This window comes from Oryzias latipes, chromosome 6, assembly GCF_002234675.1.
Source record: "Oryzias latipes chromosome 6, ASM223467v1".
Taxonomy (NCBI): Eukaryota; Metazoa; Chordata; class Actinopteri; order Beloniformes; family Adrianichthyidae; genus Oryzias; species Oryzias latipes.
In genome coordinates, this window is record NC_019864.2 from 22,902,572 (window position 1) to 22,928,538 (window position 25,967).

Below are 25,967 nucleotides of genomic sequence, written 5' to 3' on the forward strand. Positions count from 1 at the left end.
CAGATGCACATTAGTTTCCATGTGCAACATTATCAATCAGCCAAAGCGTGTCCTAGATATGCTAAAGAAAAATCTTCCAAGTACTTCTTGTATATAGTAGTGTAGTTCTGCATATTTTTCTTTTTATTTATCATGAAATATTGATGTCGAGGGAATTGTTTTATTTTGACACTCCACTTCCTGTTTTTGAATAAATACATTTACTGAGTCTTTAGTTTTAAAAATATATAGGTTTCCCCTCGTTCCTCTGACTTCTTTCAGTGGGTTTGGAGTGAGGATTTCTTGTTCCGTGGTTGCTGTGGAATCGGTTTAAGTTTCAGTTCCTTCTGGAGCAGACAGAAACAGCAATGGCTATATGAGGCAGTTGGCAGTAACCAGCTGTTTTTTTACAGTATGTTCACTCTTCTGTTATCCAAAGCAGAAGTTGCCAGGGTAAAAGGATACTCAAACTAAAAGCAAGCATCTTTTTTAAAACTGGAAAAGCAAACATTTCTGCCAGATACCTAAGAAAATATAACATCCTTTAGCCAAGTTAATGCTCATCTCTTTTTATTCTCCTTTTACTGTTGGTTACCGAGCTTACTTTTTCTTGGCACTGCTTAAAAATTTAAGATCAAATCAGATGCAAGTGAAAGATGGTAAAATCCATGCGAGACTTGTCACCAAGTTGAATGAAAAGGCAGAAAATGGATTTTATATTCCTGAAATGTTTAGTGAGTGAGCTAAATTTCTACAATAAAGTGTCACTAAATCACTTTTGGAGAGAGGTGCTGGAACGGTATGAGCTCATAAACACAGCATGCTGCTGAGAGAGACTGTTGCTATGGAGACCAAATAAGATGATCAGCCGACTCTGCTGCGCTAATAGACTCACAGTTCAATAAAGATGTTGGTCATGGTGACTAGCATTGATAAGATGTATCGAGATGTATTTCATTGTCCATAAACCGACATAATCCAAGCAGGTTTTTTATTTTATTTTTTACAATCTAGATATGAAGTCTTGATTTTTCATTTTACCGTCATCCATACACTATCTCCTTTGAACAGTCTGTCAGGTTGAGGGGGGTAAAACACTCGTGCTGTAAAATAAAGAATGGAGTAAAGCTTGCAAACACATATTTTCCATTCTAATTTTAAAAAGCAAAAGTCTAACTATATAAAAGATTTTTTTTTAATTTACTTCCAAAAAGTCTTTCATTTCTTACATCAGGGGACAAAAACTACAGATGGTGTTAGAAGCCTTTGTAAATGATTACCAGAGTTGATGAGACTCATGCTGTCATTCACATTATCTCATTCCCAAGTTTGTTCAACCATTGTGGTCAGGATTTCCTCTGGTCTCCCCTGTTTCCCTCTTTATCAGCACTTTTCCCTTCAGACAGCCAGCAAACAGAATGCTCTTTCTGCTATGTTGCTGTAAAAATGTACCCCATAAACTTCCTCATTTTCCTCTTCCTTCAGAAACATTGATGAAATCATCTTGATTCATTTGCTTTCTTCACCGGTCTTTAACCACCGGTTTTCTTAAGGAAGGCACACCCCAGAAAAAAAAAAGCAGCCACATGCAGAGGCTTTTCACTGCGCAGACCAACAGTACAGATGACACAGGGCATTCCATTTACATATACAGTATGCTTAAACTACTCCATCCATCTGGCTCTCTCTGATGTCCCAGCACCCAAACAGAAAAGGGGCCTTTGCTTTGTTGCTGTTGCTAAGCCGGGCCTTTTGAAGAAGTCCAGTCATGCTCTCATGATGCCAGAAAATCTCACGAAGGCTGAGACACAGCAGGGTGAGGCTGAGCTTGAAAAGTACAAAACAAGGTGAAGACCTAAACAACCGCTTTCACGTCCTCTGAGATGTTTGTAAAAGTTGTGTAACCCTTGTGCTATCCTAGGCATTTTAACATTGGGAGTTGGGTCATCTAGACCCACTAGACAGTGCGCTGAACCTTTTTTCTTCAATGATTTGTGATCTTCACTGGTGTTAATGGATTACATGAAATCTTTCCACCTTTATCCACCTTTGTCACGGTAGGGAGAACACGTCGATGTGAGGGTGGGGTCATCTAAGATAGCACAAGGGTTAAATTATTTATTTTTTTATGTTTTTTTGGGGGGGTAGCTTTAATAATGTTTAAACCTAATAAATTACACAGAAAATCAGAATTTTAGTGAGTAGGAAAGAATGTTTAACTTAATTTACCTCTGTACACATGTCTGGTCTCTCCCTTTCCATTGACGACACACTCCAATCATCTTTTCATCCATTTCAAAAGTGTTCCCAGTGGTCTTTTAGTTATCATTGTGTGAATTTTAGCCAAAGTGAAAAATGAAATAAAAACTTGTGTTGTTTTCTAGGACATAGTTTATCCTGAGTGGCAGGATTTCATTCGAAATCGCCTCTGAGTTCTGGGCGGGACTGTTGGTGCCCCCAACCTAAAATTACCGGTACAACAAATATGGCGAACAATGTTGGAGCTATCCAGCTGTACAGCTTTGAGCCAGATTCCAGTTCAAACAAGGAAAAGTAATCGTCTACAGGTGGACAATTTAGAATGGAGCGGGGCAGGGAGCTTATCACCTGCTGATTTTAGATTTTACATTATAACTATAAAGCTTTTGTCAACAATATTTTTTTTTCTGTTCCAGATTCATTTGAATAAAGAAATATTCAGAATTGCAATTTTGAGTTTTATTTTCTTAATATATGTCCTCAATCATCAGAAAACTGTTCAAGAATCCTAAAAACACCATTTTCATGGAAGTGGATCTTTAACACATTTTGTAAATGGACAATAACGAATGGTATAATGACTTTTCAGGCTGTGCTACACACACAAAAAAAGGCACATCTTGAAATCTCCTCTGCCCATGTTCCAAGGACGCCCGCATTCAGAGACATGAGGAATGCTGGGAAAGTTCCGTTAGTTAGCCATTACCACAAGCGTTTCTGATGACGGCACATGTCTGCTCTTACTGAGAAACTGTCATGGAATCTTCCTTTTTCACGGCTGACTCAGCATCTTAATGTCTAACTCACTGCTACTCCAATTTACTTTGCATTCTGTAGAGAAAGTTCAAACTTCATTGTTTTTTTCTGAACTTTTTTGACGTAAATCAAAAGTGTGCTGAGTAAAATAATTGACATTTTTAGTCAGACAAGCCTATAAACATGATAGGTTCAAACATGATGTAGATAATGTTTGTTTGACTTTAGTGGAAGGGCCTGCCTGTATTGAAAGAGTTGGTCCGTTTTTAACCCTGTATGTGATGTTTATGACCAGGTGTGGACTTATCTATCACAATGTTAATCATTTACACGGCCCCTGACTCCACAGCGAGTTTGTTTTTCAGAGACAGCAGAGGCAGAAATTGGAGCTTTCCAACACTTGTAATGCTCAGTATTTTTTCCTGTTGTCTTTTTAGACATTCATTATGATACAACAGTATTGCATCAACGGAAAATTGCCATTAACATTGCTGTTTGTTTAAGCCGTTTCTATGGTGTCTCTAAGGAAATGGTTGAAACAGGAAGTTACTTTTTTTTTGGAAGGCAGGAGAAAGAGTGTAAATGTGACCTCTTTAATCTTTCCTTTTGACTTAGGCGACGGTTTTGAAATCCTTGTATTCAAAGAACAAACAGAGTAGAACCTCAGCTCCTGTGGTCTCCCGAAGGTGTTCATGAAAGTTCAGATGGTTAAAGCAGTTTCTATTCTGGTGGGTGTTTTTCTTTTTCTATTTTTTTGTTTTCGCTTTACCAACTGAACACAACATCTGTCATTCTAGTAAAAACAACAGTGTCTGAAGATAAAGATGGCTCATAAAACAAAAGTAATCACACCAGAATTAATGCTGCAAGAGTTGTTTAAAGGTTTAGCAGCTCTTTCACCAACACAGAAACCAGTTTAAGTCCCATTAGTCGTCACACAACTAGGTGTGTGAAATTTAATCTCTGCATTTGACCCTCTGGGAGTGTGGTGAGCTGCAGACACAGCCAGGCTGTGGTTTAACCCCACAATCCAACACCTTAGTGCTGAGTGTCAAGCAGGGAGGCATTTGGTCCATTTTTGGTGTAAAAATGAAATTTCTCCACAGAATGCATGTCTTTGGCATGACCTGGCTAGGATTTGAACTCATGACCTTCCAGTCTCAGGGTGGACACTTTACCACAAGGCCACTGAGTTTATTTTTTTTAAAAAGTAGATCCTGTTTTCTGTCACTTTTGAATAGCATCTACTTGTAGATCAGATTTTTCCAAATTTGAATCATTATTTTATAAATATATTTTCTGCATACTAAGATATCCAATTATATCACAGCTATCTGATCAGGATAAAACCTGTAAAATATTGATTTTACATTTGCTTTTTTCCTTTTCAGTAAAACTATTTTAACCTCTTGACACCTGAATTATTTCCAGCTATTAAAAAAAAACACTTAGGCTTTTGCTTTCACGTAAATCCTAAATTAAGGTAATAATGAACCTGAAGCAGTTTAATGCCTATTTACATTAATAGGCATCAAGGGGTTAACTCTAACAGCTGAACTTAAAAAAAAGTTTGTTTGGATCTGCTTGATCCAGGTCACTCTTTATTAGAGTGGTGTTCCCATGACTACCAAGTAACTGTCCTTATGGCTGTTTGCAGGGAAGTCACAGAATTACAAGCTTTCTAGTCATACTTTTTTAATCACAGTTGTTTCTTTCAGAATGGTCTTGAACAATCACATGCAAACAGCACATGATATGTTGTTGCTTGGGGGGGGGGGGGTTGCAGAAACCTGAGCAGGCTTCAATCCATCAACTGATAAAGTGAGAGTAGAAACAGGCTTATCGTGATGGAAAATGAAACTCTCACTGTTGAGATAACATGGCTGAGTTAGAAAGGCAAAAGTAATACATTTCTTTTTGTTTTAGCACTATAAAATAATTGGACCTGATTAATCAATATGATCATATCCATGAGTATTGTTATGGAAGACATGAATAGAATGTTTGGGTCTTTGCATGACTTCTTCTGATAGGTTATAAAGTTTAAAATCGAGAAAATAAAAGAGAAAAAGTAAAAAAAAACAAAGTACTAAAAGGTCAGATGGGCTGCCATAACTGTCATCAGCGAAAAAAAGGAAGTGGGGTGGGCATGAGGCAGAGTGCAAATAAGATTAGGCAGGAAGAAGACGAGAAGAGATGATCTGTAGGCAGATGAAAAAGAGAAGAAAAGTGTGCAGGAGGGGAAATAACTAAGCAGTGCTTGATTTGGGGCGGGCAAGGAGGTGGGGCAAGTGTGGGAGAGGCAGAAGGGTGTGTGCTCACAGGAAGCACTCTTCCTCATCTGTACACGCTACCAGCTTGTGTTTTTCTGCAGCAAAGAGAATAGAAAAGTTAGATCCGGGAGAGTTGAATCTCAATCAGCAACTTTCACACAAACTTAACGTTTTTTTCTTTATTTCTGTTGCATCTATTTTTTTTCTGTTTTGTCTTGCTCCTTTATTCACACACACACACACACACACACACATCAGCTGCCACTCTGCTTATTGGGAAAGGAAGACCAGTGCAGAGCAGAACTGTTTCACACCTTTCGCCGCAGCTGCTCTCCCTGCCGTCTCCAGGAGCTTTGTTCAAGATGTGGACTTTTCTATTCGGGGTCACCTTTGGATTACTGGCCTCCTGTAGTTTTGCTGAACTTGAAGGTGAGATTACTTTGCCTTCATCCGTGTCTCTTTGTGTTCAATTTTGTGTGTATTATTTATTACTCTGTGGAAAATGTGATTTTTTTCATTTAAATCTCAGAGCTGGAATGTTTTGCCGTCTTTAATAGTACAGTTCACATAACAGAACCGGTAAAAAACGGGCAGACTGTGGTTGTGGAAAGGATGAGTGAATGCCAGCAAGGGAGCATGTGCTACACCAGCACAGACAGGCTTATGTCTGGCAGTCTGAGATGCCTCACAGACACAAAGAGCACAGGCGTTCTTGCTTATTCTTCTGTCTCATTCACACTTTTAACTTTTTCGATCAATAATTTCGATAATGTCTGCAGATTTGACAAAGGTTACCTAAGTTCAGAGGGATTTTCTTCCTTTATTTATTTCTTTTTTATGTCATGCTTTGAAACAAAGGATGCTCCAAGGTTTTGATTGGATTTGTTGCTTGCAGCGATACCTCTCTAGAGGTAAAATTATTTTAGAATCAGGCAGATCAAGGGCTTGTCTGCTTCGGTCCCTGAGGATCTAGTGGTCTGCTTGTTCATAAAGACTCCCCTCTGGCAACGTACCAAAGAACAGTCAGCATGTAGCTATAAATCAGACTGGGATTAAACAGGGAAAAATAGGAAAAGGCTATCAATACAGCTTAGGTGCACTCCATGAAGGAGAAAAGAGAGGAGGAGAACTGTTATATTCCTTTTGGTGACTCAAACTATATTTGTCACTGGTAAGTCTTACTGTGAACTAAAATGATTGTTGTGTGTGTGCATCATACATATGTGTTTACAGTATATTTAATTCAAGTTAACATGAAAAGCATCACCTGGGGGCTGGCCAGACCACCAACTGAACCAATTAGATACTCACAGAACACTGTACAAAAAAAATAGCCTTAAAGAAAAAAAGACGAATTAACCTATTAATAGCGCCAACAGAAAGTTTTTTACGCTTGCAAATGTTTATTCAGTTGTTGACTATAGACTTTATAATATTTTCATTTATAAAAGTCACATTGTTGGACCACTAGAACAAAGAAGAGGTTTATTCATGTATGTTATAAAAACCTTTTTTACTTTTCCTCATTGAATTCACCAAAGTAAATAAAACTCAACTACAGATCATAAAGACCCTAAAACACCAAAAAGCTTTAAAAGACCTATAAAACGTTGCTCTTATCTGTTCCTCTTAGTGTTACAAAGCTTACGGTCACTTTTTATCTAAGGAGATAAGAGACTTACAGAAATGTTACCACAGTAACCTCTTTCCCTTTTTTCTACTTCTCCAAACGTAGTCTTCTTGGCTTGTTTGGTTTCGGCCTCAGTTTGGGGTCGTGTTTCATGGTGAAGGATTGTTTGAGGGCCCAAGGACATGATCTTGACAAAGAGGAGCTTGTGCCTGCAAGGGCACCAAGTACTGCTGAACACATGCTTAAACCCTCCAACTGTAGCGCCAACATACAGCAGCTAAACAAATTCTTTACGGCAGATAACGATGCTCTTCTTATTCATGAGGACCACTTGCCTTATGAATAAAATGTTGGGATTAAGAAAAAATGGAGCAATAGCAGCTTCATAAAGAATCTAATCGTGGTGATTAAGTGTTTTACTTTTGTTCTTTGTTTTGGTCATGTTCTGTTTTTCCTCTGTCGGTCACACCAGGTTTGAGTTGCCAATCATCCACAGCTGTCTTGATTTCAGTTCATTGTCCTCAGTAAGTTTATATAAGGGACTGGCTCTCAGATCATCTGCTTTTTCACTCTTATGTTGCTCCCATGGTTTTGTCATGTTTATTTTTATTTATTAGAATATTAGGTTTCACCTATCTAACTGGTCTCCTGCTTTATCCATGGGTTCCTGACACTATTACCATTATCTGTCAACAAATGCATGCCTACACACCTTCCTTTTTATCAAATAAATGTGTTTCACAGCTATTTGTTGAGCACACGAACATACACCAATAGACAGTGTTGATTAAATGATTTCTATTTCTGGAACATTATCACAAAAATGTTTCTAAAATACCTTTCAATAAATAAAACCCATTTGAGCCTGATGTAGTATTACTCCAGAGTCTGTTTCAGCTTCACAGATCATTTTAGTCCAAAGTTCATGGGTTTATTCAACAGCTTCATCACTTTCAGGAGTAACAAACTGAGCCCTGCCTTGTCTATGGGCTCCTCCCAATGTATTTTTTTTTTAAGAAAACCATATATCTGCACTCAATGAACTCCACTGCATTGCATGTAAAATAACAATCTGTACATTTGATTAGTTTTTAATTTCCAATTTGTCTCATTTCCAAACTTAACTTTATGTGCCACATGGAGACCTATAATCTATTATTTTTTGTTAACTAAAGCATTGATATCAGATTTAAATTTTTGTGTTGTTTTCCTAAACTGATGTGCATTAAAACCTACTCAAATATGACTGCCCAGCAAAAACATGACAATCAGAAAGATACTTCCTGCACTAAAAAGATATTTATTTCTAAAATCTGTTCAGTGGCATACAATAATTTATGCCTTTAGACAGCTTCCCAAGCTTCCCGAAAACCACTGAGATTCAGTCTGCAAAAAATGCCCGCAAAAATAAAGTTGATTGATGTTATATTTTGATTTATCTATTTTATCACAAATGAATTATTTGAATAAACTGAAAATATTTAGTAGTTTAAGAAGATTTAGTTGGTGGTTGCCAAAGAGAAGCTCAGTAAACCACATTGTTCCTTCCTTTCCATCAACCTGGTGAAGATCTGATTAATGCAGGTCACTAAAGGAAAGTGGGAGGTTCAAACAGCAAGGTTCACAGAACTAGCTAGTTAACTGTGGCCAACGAGATGTAATGGATATGACGGAACACAGAGTGTACTGTGTTCAAGCATGGCGTTTCTAACTTTGTGGTATTTTCTGAGGACTTAAACGAAAACATTTTCAATTAAGCGTGTCTGGGAACGACTCAAAAGAGTAGATAAAAGGATAAAAATAACACCTTTTCTTGCCATGGCTAGATCAGCATTTAAAGTGTATACAGTCTTGATGTGGCAGTCTGTCTGAGCAGCACTGAAAGTGTAGGAAAACAGGCCAAAAAAATAAAAATAAAAGGTAATGAGACAAAGTGGGAATTGCATGAAAAGACCCTGGCTTGTCAGCTACTTCTAATGCAGCAGGAGGTTTTGGCAAACTTCTCCTTAAGAGCTGCCCTTCTCCCCGTCTTTGCAGCCAGGCTTTGGGGTCTCCTTGGTTTCAGCTCCAGGTGACAGTGGAGCTTTTGGAGGAGCCTGGGCACTGGCATCACAGGCTTCCAGAGTTTATAAAGATACTCATGGTCATTCTCTGTGAATACTGATTCGAACTCCTCTGATTCATGTCAGCTTTTGTTTTCGTCCACTCATTTTGAGCTGTACTCCCTTTGATCCCTCCACTCAAACTCAACTCCCTCCACTGTCATGCATGAGGCAGACAGCCAGCGCGGATCCCTGGTGGTGTCTCTAAGGGACCATCAACAAAACAAGTTCATGATATGGCAAAGATTTTAGATCAAACACGAGACTAAATGCTTTGCAAAAAGGAATAAATTACAATGAAACATTTCCTCATGTTGTGTTTAAACAATCTTATTTATTTTGCAACGTTTTCATAAGAAAAATTGTTTTAAGATAATATTATGATATTTTTTTCAAACGCTTCCAAACCATGTTGACATTATGATCCCAAGTATGTGCCAAATTATGGCGCCGACATACCAACACCTCACACACCAATTTATTTTGCTATCATATATGCTGAGTATTTTATATGAATCCTTATATTACAATTTCTGAGGTTGGCATATGATTTCTGGCAAAATATTTTCAATAGCTGACATGTGACCTAACGAGTCAAAACAGAAGCCGAATGGTAGCACTGTCATCTCAACATCAGACACATAATACAGATTTTTTGATTTCGGCTAAAAACGGCATAAGACACTTTGAATTGCAGTCATGTACGACGGACAGCTTGCAGATAGCTTAGCTCATTTTCTTCATCCTTAGGTGATGATCCAAGTGGGTTGTCACAATACTGACAAAGCTGGGGCGCTACAAAAAAGGTCAAACATAAGAGGAGCAATCTTTGGCAAATAGCTGGAGGAAGGAAGCACATAATAGAGTCCTTCAGATATTGAAATCAATTCAATTCAATTTTATTTGTATAGCCCAACTCAAAAGGGAACTACTAAATGGAACTAATTAAACAGACTAAACTAAACTGGGCATCCCTGCCCTTAGACCCCCCCTTCGCGGTAAGGAAAAACTCCTAAAAAAACGGATTCCAGTAAAAACGAAGAAACCTCAGGGGTGCCCACATGAAGGAGGGATCCTCCCCCAGGACAGACAGGCGATGTACCAGAACTCATAGAGAAGAATTAGCTCATCTAACCCTACAACTACATATTTAAAGTCCAGCAGACGAGCTTCATCCAGATGGAGTTGGGGGGACGGCCGGGGGCACAAGTCGAGCTGGAGACAGGATCCACAGCCACTCCCCTCCTGGGGAGTGGGAAAGAGGGACAGCACATGAATCACACTGCACCAAACAGAGGCATTGAGAACTAAATGATGAGTAATAATCAAGAATAGAGAAGAGAAGGAGGGTAGAAGTAGATGAGAAAAGAGGACAGAACCCCAGTGCACCATGGCTACCCCAGCTTCAAAATTACAAGCAGCCTACTAACAACTAATTGTAATTGTTATTAAGTTTAATTTAAACACATTGACATTAAGTTAAATAATCTCTGAATACTAGCTAGTCTGACAATAAGCCTGTCCAAGAAGAAATATTTTGAGTCTAACTTTAAATGTAGAAACTGTGTCAGCCTCTCTTACATGAGCTGGGAGCTTGTTCCATAAAACAGGGGCTTGATGACTAAAGGCTCTACCTCCAATTGTACTTTAATTCTTGGAACCACAAACAGTCCTGCATTTTGGGAGCAAAGTGTTCTATTTGGATGGTAAGTCACTATGAGGTCTTTGATATAGGATGAGGCCATACCATGTAAGGCCTTGTAGGTTAACAGGAGGATCTTGAACTTGATTCTGGATTTTTTAAATAAAGGGGAGGCTTGATATTGGTCTATAGTTGGCCAGGTTGTTAGGATCTAAACTGGGCTTTTTCAGAAGAGGTTTAACAACTGCATATTTAAAAGACTGTGGCACATAACCTGTTTCCAGAGAGGTATGCATTATCGTTAGTATGGAATCATTAATTAGGGGGAAGGTTTCTTTAACCCTTGTGCTATCTTAGATGACCCCACCCTTACTTTGATATGTTATTCCTACCATGGCAAAGGTGGATAAAGGTGGAAAGATTTCATGTAATCCATGGACACCAGTAAAGATCACAAATCATTGAAAGAAAACGGTTCAGAGCACTGTCTAGTGGGTCTAAATGACCCAACTCCCAATGTTAAAGTGCCTAGGATAGCGCAAGGGTTAAAAAGTCTAATGGGAATTGGGTCTAACAAACAAGTTGAGGATTTTGAGGACTAAATAACTGATGTTATGAAGCAGTTATGAAGCAGTGAAGCAGTCTAAAATTAGACTGCTTCACTGCTACTCTGTTACTCTAATATTACAGAGGTTTCTATGGATGCCTTCACTTCTACCACTTCAGCCTGCTCTGGGCTGATAGTAGGAATAACTTGATTCAACTTGTGTCTAATATTTGAGATTTTACTATAGAAAAATGTAAGAAAATCATCAGAGCTGAGAGAAACAGGAATATATGGTTCTACTGAGCTCTGACTGCGAGTTAATCTAGCAATAGTGCTAAAAAGAAATCTTGGATTATTTCCATTCTCTGATATAAAGGTTGAATAGTACTGGATTCTAGCTCTACGCAGAACTTGTTTATAATTTAATAGGCTATGTTTCCAGGTATTCAGAGACTGCTCTGAACCGGAGCGGCGCCATTCTCTTTCCTACTTACGGGTTACTTGTTTAAGAGATTGGTTTCAGCGTTAAACCACTGTGCTACTCAGTGTTGTCGATCAAGTTTAGGTTTCAGGGGGGCGACAACATCAAGTGTACTCCTGAGGGCTTGTAAGGCATCATTAACAAACAGGTCATTTATTCTAGGACTGATGCTATGGGAGCTGGACTCAGAATCCTCAGAATGTTACTAAGTATTGGTTGAACTCTGAGTTTAAACTCAGACACAGAACGGTCAGATAGGTTCTTTTAAGTTGTTTCTTATTCACTGGGGCAGTAGCATGTTCTAATGTAAACTGGAAGGTAATCAGAAAGTGATCAGAAATGATGGGGTTATGAGGAAGGACACTCAGCTGGCCAATCTATGTACCATGGGTATACAAGGTCCAGGGTGTGCTTGTGACAGTGAGTGGGTTCATTTACATTTTGGGTGAAACCAACATGATCTAATAAAGCTGCAAAGGCATTTCCTAAACAGTCACTGGGGTCATCAACATGAATATTTAAATCCCCTAATATTATAATTTGATCAGAATCTAAAATAGTAGTTGATAGGACATCGGAAAACTCAGTTAAAAATTCTGAATACGGGCCGGGGGGTGATAAATAGTTACGAATAAAACAGGTTTTCGAGTCTTCCTGTTTGGGTTTGGGTGAATATGATGCTTTCAAAAGAGTTATAAACATGAGTAATTTTTAGGGCTGAGGAGTAAGCTAGACTGTGATATTACTGCCAAACCACCTCCTTTCCCTGAAATCCTGGATTTCTGATAGTTATTATAACTTGGGGGGTTGCTTCATTCAGTCTAACATAGTCATCCTGTTGGAGCCATGTTTCTGTTAAGGCTAGTAGATTAAGTTTGTTATCATTGATTAACTAAGTTCCTCTTAATTGACTAAGAGGGACTTGGAGGAAATGGATCGAATGTTTAATAAACCACATTTAATGACATCCTAATTCTGCTTGTGAGTACTGCTGTCTGTCACTTCAAGGTTTCTGTGACGCGCTCCTTTTACTTGTCTTTCAGCACATAAGCTAAAGCTAGGACCTGCTTGACTTTCCCTGCATGGGTTTTGCACCAGCACTAACCCTAAGGGAGGCTCAGAGGAGCGTTTTACACTGCTGCTCTGCGCCCGGGTCTCGTCTCTGGGTTGTCAGGTTGATCGACTAAGGCTAGCAGAAATATTTCTAGAAAGAAGAGTGGCACCGACCAGAGTAGGATGGACGCCATCTCTCCGCATGAGACCAGGCTTTCCCCAAAATGCGCTCCAATTATCCACAAAAACAACGCCATTTTCTGGGCACCATCTGGCTAACCAGCGGTTAAGTGATGAAAAGCGGCTGTATATTTCATCACTGAATATGTTTGGCAGGGAACCAGAGAAAAATTACGGTGTCTGACATTGACTAAGCCAGTTTACACATTGAAGCTACGTTTAACTTAACCACCTTTGATTGTCTCCGTCGGGCATCATTACCGCCTGCGTGAATCACGACTCGATGGAACCTGGACTTACTCTGGGCTTAGATCCTAAGGTTCGCCTCGATGTCACCAACTCTGGCCCCCGGATAACACCTGACATGGCCGCTGGGAGCTCCACGTTTGTTACTACATTGTTTTTTTTTTTCAGTCAAGGATAACTCTTGACCAATGGGATGCATTTGGACTCGTTGGGTCACATAGTACGGAAGCTATTGAAAAATGTGGCCAGAATTCATATGCAGACATTTGACATTTTAATATAAAACTTTATATAGAATTTGTATCATGTATGATGGGAAAATAAAATGGTATGTCTGATGTTGGAGTGCCAGTGACACAATTTGGCACACATTTCATATCATTGGTCCATGTGGTTTGGGAGCAATTGAAAAAATGGCCAGACTTCATATGCGAACCTCTGGAACCTTAACATAAAAATTGATGTAAAATATGACTTTTACGTAACAACTTAAAGCTTTTTCCCACGCCAGTTTTTTTGTCTTTTCCTGATTCAACACGATTTGAATGAAGAAATAATTAGAAACACATTTTTATCTTTATTTTCTATATATATTTCCTCTGTCATAAGAAAAATGCTAAAAAAAAAACATGTCAAAAAAACGATTTTATTAGAGTGGGTCTTTAAGAACCGCTGTTAGGAAGAAGGTGAACTTCCTGCTTCTGCTAAATTGTAACTGTGATAGGCAGTATTATAAAAACCTTTAACACAGCTAATCTAAAGTAATAAAAAAATTAAAGTCAACTTTGTAACTAGATCTTCATTTTTAAGAGTTTTTTGTTGTTGTGTATCTGTTAGTGTGTAGGTCAGGATATTGTGTCAAAAAGGTCATTGTGGCTAATAACTTGAGGAAAAAATAAATAAATAGTTGTATTAAAAATTGCATAAACTTGGATTTGTTTGTTTCATTTTTAGTTTAGTTCTTGTTAAATGAAAGTTGATATGACTTGTGAAATGATTTAACTATTCTTACTTAGTGGCACCTTTGTCAGAACTATTGGCACCCTGTTTTCAGTTCGGGGTTTTCAAAGGAAGGAAACAGGTGTTTGCTTTTCCTGTCTTTACTTATATATGCTTTTTTTTTTTTTTTTACAGAGACCTTTCACAACCTTTGCATTTGTCACAGCAGTGTCAGGATTTGGCATTGCATAGTTGTTTCTTTTTTCTTTTTTTCTATTTGATTAACAGGCACAGCATTTGCCTGCAGAATCTTTCACATCTCTGTGCGATATCCACCGCATAATATTTCCTGAGAAACTTTGGTGGCTTTCTCAGAAACAATCTTTCACTTCGAGATGCAGCTCTTTAGAATGTTGCAACAAAGCTCTACCTAACTATAAAAAGGGTAAATTATGTTTTTAAAAAACATATTTTTGCACAAACATGAGTTCATTTTAAGATCTTTTGGGGCCAAAATGATATTTAGCAAGAGTTGGAATATGACACTTTCTCTCAAGACTAAATTTTTTAGTGCATCTTTGAGTGCATCACTAATTATTTTAAAATTCAATTATTGTTTAAAATTCTCCATTACACACTAAAAATGGTAAATTAAACATGATATTTAAGGTTCTTCATGAGAAAAGTTTGGTTTCTTGTAGTTTTATTGCTGACAAAAACAGCTTTTGCCCACTATCTGCAGGTCAACTTTCAATGGTTTGGATAACCATTAACCCTGAGCACATTTTTTAAGTAGCAGCAAGACTTTACAGGCATCCTTTGCTTGAATTTTGAGACTGAGACGAACAGCTAATATAATTGTTGAAGCAAACTCGCGTTTTTGCGATGGATTCATCATTTCACTTGGTAAAAGGTACTTTATAGGTTGTCATTGGTTTAAGTTAGGCAACCTTTAACCATTTGGTCAAGTTTCTTACTGACCAAAACCATCAAGAGCTCCAAAACACCCATAAAATTCCCTTTATTTCAGTTTTTACAGCCAATAAGCAACTTTTTTCTAACATGTGGCTATTAGATATTACGATAATTGAGTTATAACAGTATTATTTTTCTTTATATAACAATTTTAATTTCCCTTATTTTTGGGAGCTGCATGTACAAGTTCCTTTCAAGAAAAAAGGGGGAATTTTGTCAAATAAGATCCTCCTGCTGCAGCAAAATACTCGAGTTACAAATGATAGAAAGTCAAGTCAAACGTGGCATTTTCTTTTTCCTCCTGTAACTATCAAATGTAAACTTGAAAACACCGGTGTACAAATTCAAATTTGCAGTTATATACTTTAAAAGCAAATTATGTGTGAAACAAGCTTAATCTAATAAGTCAGATAAAATTGATTTTCTAAAATTACTTCATTTTCTAAAACAAATGAACCAAAACTACAAACCCAATTATTCATTTAAATCGTTAGCAATTTTCATATAATAATCTGAGCTAAGGACATCAATGTAAAGGCAGACCTCTGCATTTGTCCCAACAGAGAATGACAACCAAGCCCACAGGAAAAATCAAAAACACAGATAGATTACAGAAAGATACAGAAAAGTAAAAACTATGATTTATGGTGACGTTTAAAGCCATTTGTGGACTTTTTTTGGTGCTTGCTAGCAAAAGGCCAACTTAATCCAGGTTTATGATCAGGAGTACCTCTTGAAATAGAGTCTCACTAAACACATCAGCAGTGCTTTCGATTTCCAGGTTGTATTTTTGTCAGGGTACGAGATTGAAAAATTGTGTATGTTTATTATGTCTGATGAACTAAAGATTTATTCATCACTGCAAAGTTTGACTTCATATTTATTTATTTTTTGTTTTCTTTGTTGTTGCAGTGACTTCTCGCTCTTGCAGCTATGCAGGCGTTTTTCTGGCTGAAGGAAAATCTCGCCACTCTCTAAGCTTCAAAGATGCTCAGAAGATGTGTGAACAGTTGGAGAGCTCCTTGGCAAGCAGACAGCAACTTGAGGTGGCTTATAATTTAACCATGCAAACCTGCAGGTGACATTTCAATCTTTTTTCCTATATTACTTGTGCATATTGTGTTTTTGTCATGATCTCTACACTGCATGTGGATATTTGTTAGCTGTGTAGAAGTCAAACTAACCAAATTATAACATGTTTTAGATGTTTTTCCCGCTCCTGTATAAATGGCAAATTAATGCTTGACGGGATTAAAACTGTTAACATAATATATTTCCCCATCAGGTACGGTTGGATTGACAATCAGAGCATTGCCATCCTCCGACACATGTCCCACGAAAACTGTGCAAAAAACATGACAGGCTTCATCATTAATTCCAAAGTGTCTCCTGAAGAGACGTACGACGTTTACTGCTATGATGAAAAAGGTGCTTTCCATATCATTGAATGAACTCTTGTATTTGACTCGTGCATGAAGTTCTAACACACATTTTCTTTGTTGACACTGCTTCTGCCTTCTTTTTTCTGGATTTTCTGGTTCTAGTTGGGTCAGATGAGCCTGAAATCAACTGCACACGAAAATTTCAATTAAGGAAAGAATTCCACTCGGATGCTCCAGGTATGTAAGGTTCACTTTCCCATTACTGTAATTTTATTAAAACAAAGTAGCTCCAGAACCTAAAGAAAGATGATGACTCAAAACTATTGGTGCCTGTTTCAACACAAATTGTAATAGGAATTTAGTAGAAAATGATGCTGATGGACCCCATTGTATTATAAAAAAACAATGTGGTCAGCTGTTAAAATTTTCCCTCTGTGTCTTCAATAACGACATTCTTTAAGCCTAAACGACATAACCTGAGGTGGAATGTGTACTGCAGATTGCCTACGCAGCTTAAATTTCCTCTAGCTGCAAAAAAATTCTACTTTTTTTTAAAATACAGAATGCTGCAATCAGGAAATGAGTCATTTTTGTGTTTTGTCATAATACTCTTATAAAGGCTGCTTTCTTATAACAACTGTGCTCCCATCTATCAGTGAATTCATATTTCTGCTGATCATAGTTCTCCTTTATGGCTATTATCACTGAAAAGGGCTTTTAAAACCGAAAATATTGTGTTTAAGTCAAAATCATGGGCCTCTTTTTAAGTCACAATGACCTCAGCAGAAATGCTTCTGTTCCTTGTTACTTTAAGAACCTATTATAAGTTTAAATAACATGCAGTTGAGGCCTTTTATGATAAATAATTATTGAACATTGAATGGGGTGGCTGTGGTTTATAAGATTTGGTGTGAAACAAAAATATTTGGTTGAAATGCAGTCTGAATACAGACCAAGCACAAGGTTAAGGACTCAAACTGGACCAAATTAAGCGGACTCAGTCCCGACCAAAGGGCCTTTCCATCCTGAATTTACCCTAAGACTCTGCTGGAGATGGGATTAGGCTTCTATTTATTGAACATTGCCACAATTTTGTCCATATACCTTTCAAAACCAGTTTTCCCCCTTTTTCTTAATACAGATGAGTCTACACCACAGCCAGGGGATCCAAATGAGGCACAAGACCTACCGATCCCTCCAAAATCACCAACAGAGGATGACTCTGAAAATAAAACGTCCACAGAAGCCTTTCAAAAGGAGGCCATGGACGAGAAGGCCGACATCACTACACAAGAGCCAGAAGGTTCCTTTGATTTTTCACATGAAGACAGCCTTCGGGGAGAAAATGACACCAACAGTGTGACTGACACCTACACTCCTGGGGAACTGGACCACACTGCTGGATCTGGGATGTCACCACCTGTCACTCAGAAGGAGGAAACTTCTACAGTGACCCCTGTTGGAAGGCCGGAAGACACACAGGAGAACAGTGATTCAGAACTGAATGGAGTGAAAACACAGGATAAAGGTTATTGCATTTATAGTATGACATTTTACCTTAGAAAAACATGACTTTCTGATAGTTATTCAATAACATAGAAACAGCTTTTATCTTTGAGTTATCCAAAAGCAAACTCAGGAACACGCATTGGAAAATAAACATTTTTTGGACTGTAATAAATCACACAACTTGTGATTTTATGACATAATCAATCGAAAAGGGAAAAAACTGCATAACATTGAGTTGTTCTTTTTAAAATATTTAAAATACATATTTTATCTTTAAAAAAAGGTGAAATGTCTTAGGTGTTTCATGTTGCCCCCTAGTGTCAAATAAAACACACTCAGAGCCTCATTTAAAATTAAATAAATAAGCTTGAACATTTGAAGATAAAGCAGTAAAATATTAACTTAGTTTAGTTAAAAACTTTTTACTTGACTTAAGGCCTTTTTAATAACATTTCTCGTTGTTTACTTGTGGCTTTACATCAAGAAACTGTGGGTAAGGGACGTTCTCTGCTGCCCGATGGCGCTGACGAAAAGAAGAGAGGAAATTCAGGTGAGAATTGTAATGTTTTTTTTGCATAAATCATTCTTAAGCGAAGTGCAATCACATTAAACAAAAATCTGTCCTTCAACTTGTCTGTTTAGACTGGCTGGTGGTTGTTGGAGTGATTGTGGGAGTCTCAGCCATTCTTCTTGTGTGTTTGGCCTTCGTAAAACGAAAAAGGTGAGAAGATCTACCTTTTAAAAGGTTTTGGCAAGCACTGTGAACTTTTTATTTCTGAAATTAACAGCTTTGCATTAATAGGAAGCAGCAATAATGTATACATTGAGTGTGTCATTACAGCTTCTGCAGCAGGCAAAAAACCCTCATGATCACATCCAAAGATGGCAGTGAGGGCAACGGGGCAGCAACAGCAGCAGCCTCGGTGGCTTCCAGCTCTCTCAACCAGGACAGAGACCAGGAAATGGTGACACTCATGAACAAAGAGACGCTTCAGGAGAACGGTAACACTGAGGAGTTCACTGTCATCAAGCTAGAGGAGTCGCCAGATAAAGACAAGCAGGCGTGAGGGTTGGAGGTGGTGGAAGGTGCAGGCACGGTGGCAGACAAATCAGGACTGAAGCTCTAAACTTGAGGTTTTAAATTGCTTTTGGTTCCCAGCCCTGAATGCACGATGAGTAAGAGTGAGTCTGTTGTACTTTCAGTGTTTGCCTAATGCAGGCTGAACATCTGGAATTAAAGATGTTGCTTCTTTACTGGATCTGATCAAATCAGCAAGGGCAACACTTTAAAAAAAATAAAAATCTACTTTCTGAGTTTGAAAAAAAAAATCATATCTGTTTAATAAATGTATTATTATTTGCATTAGGTAGACAGCTATATGGTAAGATGAAGGTTAATTTACAAACAACACGTTTGTTACACCTTTGAAAGTTTTTATTATTTCATGAATTTAGTGGATTTTTTTTATTATTTTTCCACACCATCTGGGAACTAATCAGTTAGATTTTTTTAAAAATATATATATTTGACTCCAAATTCTCAACAATCATGCTAATTAATGTGCTGTTTTGTTTTATATATTTTTGGTTTAATCTGTGTAAATTCCAGAGTTTGCCTTCAGACTCAGTTTTTTAATTTTTCAAAAGAAAACCTACAAACATCACTATCACATGTAATGTAATTTTAACTCTTGTTCTCTGTATATAACGGTTAAAATGTAGTTTTTTGTCATTTTTGTTATAGGAAGGACACCTTTTTTTTTTAAACAAAGGAAGATTGATTTGTTTTCTGCATTTATTTTGAAAAGGTTAAAGTGTAAAGTGTGCTGCATTAATAAACCTGCTGTATAGTTTTCACAATTCTTCTTTTAAAAACTATACAACAAATACGTTCATATTTTAGTGGGTTGTGAATATTCAACAGATAACATCCTGAAAATAAAAATATGGTAAGGATCTTCATCTGATCTGTAGAGAGAGAGAAAAGTGAAAAAAAAAGGATACATAGAGATGAAGAAACATCTTTTGCACATGAATCATTCCTTGGTGAGAGTAAAGTGTTTGACATGTAAGTGAAGAACAGTTACTTCTGGGTTCCAGAAGACTGTTTGTATTGTCAAAAGGCTTCTATGTGAGAAAGAACATGTGACAGCAGTGTCTGTATGACTGCGTGCGAGTGTCAGCGAAGGGAATGAATTCAGTTTGTGTAATTTTGTGTACAACTTGCTCTTCGTGTTTAAACACGTTTTTAAGAAAAAAAAAACTGCATTAACTCTCCGGCTTTGATAAATTGTACACTGTGTCATGCGTTCCGCCATTCTGTCATCACATATCCTATGTATTTCTTGTACGTTTTAATTTTTTTTCTTTTCTTAAAAAATATAAACTAGCTTTTTGCCTTGCAGAAAAACACAGATTGTAGTAGTGTAGTCAGGTTTGATTATGCATTCATTAACAAAGAGAGGTTGCTGAAAAGAATTTGTAAACTCATGACAAAAATAAATGTGTACAGACAAAGCCGTGCTGCAGCGCCGTGTGCCCTCTGTGATTACTGTGTAAGTGTGAGGAGAATGGGAGTAAATGAATGGGATGACAGGCAAAGCGAGCAGTTACACTGCCTTCCCATTAGGAGGAAGCGAGGTTTCTATGGCGCCCGGTTGGGATGCAAGAACATGCAAACACAGGAAACAATGAATAAGCCAAAGAGGGCCATTTCGAAAGATGCGGACGGCATCGTTCTGCAATTAACATGCGTGCAATGTCATCAAGCTGACAAAACAAGACAAAAGCTTTTTTTAAACTGGCATTAATCTGGCGTACACTCCGTTCTGTACCGTATTCACAAAGTACACAGGGGTAATAGTTTTAGTTTTAGTTAAAGGATGAGTTCATTCTTGTTTTTATGCATACTAGCTTTTATTCTTATGTGAGAAGGTAAAACTAAAAATAAACCAAATTTAGGCCTAGAGACTATCTGTAAAATAAGCTATGCACATAAAATTCCACTTTTTTTTCAAAAATCTGATACACAATATGAAAGAATAAGGCAAAGATAAATGTGAAATGAAAAATATATACCCATGTAAAAAAATACCTAGAGCTACCAAAATGTGTAATTTTACAGTATTCAGCTGGCTGGACTCATTTATATAGAATTTTTATTTATTTATTTCATGATCTGAATTTTCCCTTCTTGGTGTTGAAAAGGGTTTTCCTGCATGTTTAATTAACTCTTTTATGGTGCAGTGTAATCTATTACACTACAAAAACGGAATCTTAAAAAAGTGAGAAGAGCCTTTTTTCAAGAATAATTGTCTTTTTTCTGTCTCGCAAGAGAAATAATCCTCTCAAGAAATTTCGTTAATTGTTAAATAATCTTAGTTTAAGAAAACGTGTCTTCCTGACTAATTTTTATGTTGTCTGAGTTTGTAAAAAAAACAAGAAAAGATGAGCACCTGGTTGTCCAACATCTTCCCACCTCAAAATAAAATTCTTAATTATGAGCACATATTTACATCTGCAAGTCTTGGTTAATAATGTTTATTTACATATAAATTGAATATAAATGTCTAATATGTGTAGAAATGCTAAGATATGATGTTTTCCTGAATTTGATCAACTATAAAGAAAGTTCAAGAACGTCTGTAGATTTAGTCTGAGCTGTAGATCGTGGTAAAGAGGCAAAAGAAAAAAAAAGTTCAATTTCGCAATAATTTTACCTTGATTAAAAATAGGGAATAAACTTTAAACTTACTATAGAACATTAAAAGATCAAATAATTTTTCAATTACATGAAGAAATTCACCAAAGATCAAGAAAAAATTAGTTATGAATCAACATTTATTAGTCATATTTGTATATGTACACCAAAGGTACAACATTGATATGTAGCAACAGATTTTCATGTAAAACATAGACTGAGGGAAGGGACTTTTTTTCTTTTCTTTTTCTATTTTAAATGTAACTTTTCCCCACATGAACTCTCTGCCTGTGCATGGAAAATTTAGCAGATTTGCGTAAGTCTGGGAAAGTGAGAGACTGGCGTCTGCTGTATCAGCAGAGGAAGGACGAGCTTGAAAACATGCTAGCGCTTTGTTCTGCAGTGAATTCCCACACCATCAGTGACATTTAGTCAAACACACATTGAGCATGCATATAGTTAGTGTGTAAAAGGCATCTGGAGTAAAGGCAGTTTACCAAGTCATATTTCTGTAAACGTCTTGGCCATTAAGGGGTGCAGCGGAGGTGGTGAATCTGAGGAATGTTAAAGGCTGACGCGGACTCTGACGGGTCTACATGTTGTGCAGCTTTGAATGCATTTTCAAACAGATGTTTTGAGACTAAAGCCAGTCTTTGAAAAAAAAAAAGACTTTTTCAAAAGTCCCTTTGAAAAATGGTTTATGTGGATCACCTGAGGATTGTTGTTCTATGCTGGAAAACCACGGATAATTGTTCTGTCACTGAAAAAACAGCTTAAACCTTTGAAATTTCTTGCAGGGAAAAATGCAACATTTTCTTCTGTCTTTCTATTCCAGAACCTTTCTAATAACAGATACAAACCAAGATCTGCCTCCTTTTTTAAACTCAGAAACTTCCCCTTAACTCATGTCTTTGTTTCATTCCCATCCATCCTATTTCTCCCATATTGCAAACAGCATTAGTTTTAGGATAATTGTAGTTTTAGGAAATTCTGATTTGCCACTGAGCAGAACAATTATATATCCATGTATGTACAATGAAAATGAATTCACACAGATTATATCTTTATGGAGCAACATTCAAAGAACATACATTAGATACAAAAAAAGATATTTATATATTGTGTGTGACAGGTAAGTTAAGCAACTACAAAACAGCAATTAGAAAATAAAAAGAAAAATAAAACAGTTTATTACACAATTTACTCTATACATGTTTTCTAATCTAATGTTCTTTTTAGGGTGTATATATATATTTTCCCCTAGAGAATTACATTAAAATGGTCACAGCAATAAAACTATATACCTACATAACATTTCAATCCCCCCCAAATGAAACAAAATAAAGCAAACAAAGGGAAAGAAAACTCTGTTACCTACAATATGTACACAAAGTGCAATGAGGCACTTCAAATATCATGCTTTTAAGATAAAATAACTCTTGTTTTATTTAGTTCATGCTTCTAAAACAGTGAGTTTGAATGCAAAAGTGTTCCTAACACCCCCATCAGTGACACTGTGGTCTGCAAGGTCTCTCCATGGAGAAATAGTTTCATTTTTCCTGAAGATCACAACGTCAAGAGACGAGGCTACAAGAAATCGTGCTCTGCAGCTTCACGAGATAAAACAAGGACTGCGAGTGACCTTATTTGCTTTAATATGTGTACATCTGAGGAAAACAATGTGAGTGTTTGTGTGGTGTCTTATCTACGAGCCCGCAACGATCCTACAGCGCGTTGAGCATATTTCTGTTAGCTGGGCAGATGGGTTCTAAGTGTGTGTGTGTGTAAAGGGGCTAAAGCAGAGTGCTGTGTTAAATTTTACTATTGTTACAGCAAATATCATTTGTTTAACGTGAATGCTTTCAAGGCAAGGTTGTCAAATCAGCACAAATGAAAAGAAACAAGGGAGAACAGAACCATAGAGTCATAAAGATATTACACACACGCACAGAGGCCTCACGCTAAAAAAAATATATAAGAGAAAGTTTAACAGCCAGTAGTCTTGACTTTAGTGTGTGTTTGACATCTTTACAAAGCTTTCGTCTCAATCACTGGCAGATTTTCTTATGACCTGGAAGTTGGCACAACCTTCTTAAATGTCCTCCTATAATATAGCCAAACAGCTGCAGCATGCAAGGTTTGTATAAACAGTCTTGAGCTCTGGTGAGTAAATGTAGTCTATCTTTCTAACAACAAAAAGGTCGATTTACTGGCCTTCAATAATTTTTTATGTTTTTGCCTTTCTTCCATATGTTCTCCTCTTCCTTCATCTTGTGCTCTGTCAGTGTTCTGTTTCTGCGCTTTCATTCATGCATACCTTAACTGGATCATTCAGTTGCTGGAATGTAGTTTCATATTGTTGTGCTTATTTCATGTGCTGGAGATCCTTCAGTAGTAAACATTGCCATAATTTATCGCATATTCAAAATTTGTGCTGCTAAGAGGCTGATTCCCCGAGCTGAAGCGCCCTGCTGAGCAAGTAAACAATTTGGAATGTATTATTTTTCCCTGTAATATAGTAAACAAAGACGCCTGAGTACCCTCTGTCCTTTTTGCTGCTTTTTAAGGATTGCTTGATGGGCCATCTGTTTTTCTATGAAATGACAAAATAAATGTCTTGATGATTATGACAGAAAATTCACCTCAGTGCCATTTTGGCTTCATCTCATAATATTTGTTATATATATTCTATGCTTTTATTTTGAAACTCTTTTCATAAATTTGATTTTGAATCACATATATTTTAAATTTCATTGGTATCAGTAACTTTGGGGGACAAACAGGGGAAAGTGCTAAGTAAAGATAAAAAATATAAGGGCTGCAACTTTATTTGCATTTAAATGTCAGCCGCCGTGGAAGCTAAAATATTCGTCAATTATAAATACTTTTATTTTAAAACTATTTACCTCTTTTGTCGAATAAAATTAAAAAAAAAAAAAATCAAAATTTTTCTATTAGAAAAAAAAAAGGAATGAAACTTGATCACAATTTTATAAAAATGTGCTTTAAAATCCCACATTTTAAGAGCTTGGAGCTTAGGGCTCATCATTTGTGGGCTATTTCCCTTTGACCAGTTTATCAGACCCCCCCTTAAATGCTCTAACTGAAGATGAGACTGGATTATGAAAATAGAAAAAAAAGAAAGGAGTGATTGTACTCATTAGCTGAGTACAGATGACACTGGTTGTACTGAATGTTGCTATTCTTAGCAATAGCTCACCTATATGAATTTTAGACGATGGTCTCAGTGCATCTTTGCGTGCATCAGTCTGTCTTCCTTCATGTAAATACACAACAGGGACACAAAGCTGAGAACAACTACCCTTTTTTTTCTGTCTTCCTTCCCTCTCCAAGACTTGAAGTATGCTGTGCAAGTGTATGCTAAATTGCGTCCTAACAGGTGAGATATACCTCTGTTATCACTTCACAGTTAAGTGAATTAGTATTACACATCAGTCAGATAGACAGTTACAAAAAACCTTTAAAGGGACTAATAAAAAAAAGCAAAGTAAACTACATTAAAAAAATTAGTACATCTGTTTCTGTGACTTTTTCGTTTGCTCTTTTTTTTTTTCATCACCACATAGGAAAACTTGCTGAGCCCAGGAGCAGAAGATCTCTGCGCTGCCATTATTCATGTTTCCATGGTTCCTCCTCAACAAGCGTGCACTCCGCAGCAGAGCCGTTTGTGGCTGAGGTTACCTGCAAGTAATTAGCACCAACATCTAAACACTGGATCAAAGACACTTTACAAAAAACTCATTTATAAGTCTCAATATCATATAAAGTTCAAGAAACATTTTCCAGAAAATTTTGTTAGTTTCCTATCAAGGTTAGGAAAAAAAAAGTAATTATAGTTTAATTTTGCACAATAGTAATTTATGCTTTCTAAGTTATGCTCATTTTACTTATTTTAAATAAACCTAAGTTTCATGAACAATTGAAAATCTGCTTTTTTCTTTTTTTACCAATATAAAAGCTTCTTCACTAAACTATCATCAGCAGTCTTTAATTTTTCTTCTTTTAAATCTGATTTCAAAGCAAATTGTACTATTTCAAAATCATCCTTGCATTAATCAGACTGTAAAACTCCTACTAGTGAAGATATCTGAAAAAGGAACCGATTTACTGTTTTCAATCCCAGCAATTTCTGGTCAAAAGCTTGTTTCAAGTTGTTAGTGTCAATGTGTTTTCAGTTGACTGATTGCATGGAAAATCAGTTCAACAGATAAACTATTTAGTTCGCCAATTTTGCATGTTTTTTCTTTAACTTTAACATTTTTTCTTTTACTTTTTAGAAGCAGTGCTTTATCT

General features: G+C 36.9%; 2 protein-coding genes across 4 annotated transcripts in view; one reads left to right on the forward strand and one right to left on the reverse strand.

The window, feature by feature from the left end:
* The first annotated feature begins 5,313 nt into the window (after window positions 1-5,313).
* On the forward strand, window positions 5,314-20,471 carry LOC101159348. Its single transcript, XM_004070101.4, has 8 exons — window positions 5,314-5,696; window positions 15,975-16,140; window positions 16,348-16,490; window positions 16,607-16,681; window positions 17,586-17,972; window positions 18,438-18,503; window positions 18,596-18,674; window positions 18,795-20,471. Exons 1-8 carry the CDS (start codon window positions 5,630-5,632, stop codon window positions 19,018-19,020), a joined length of 1,209 nt encoding a protein of 402 aa, XP_004070149.1. The 5' UTR covers window positions 5,314-5,629; the 3' UTR covers window positions 19,021-20,471.
* Window positions 20,472-21,775: 1,304 nt separating this feature from the next.
* The window catches only part of slc1a2 (solute carrier family 1 member 2), a 29,499-nt gene continuing 25,307 nt past the window's right edge, over window positions 21,776-25,967 (reverse strand). For all 3 annotated transcript variants that reach the window (XM_011476305.3, XM_004069732.4, XM_011476304.3), the window contains exon 11: window positions 21,776-25,355. In XM_011476305.3, the coding sequence (XP_011474607.1) occupies window positions 25,352-25,355 (4 nt within the window). In that variant the 3' untranslated portion in view covers window positions 21,776-25,351. The remainder of the gene's footprint in view (window positions 25,356-25,967) is intronic.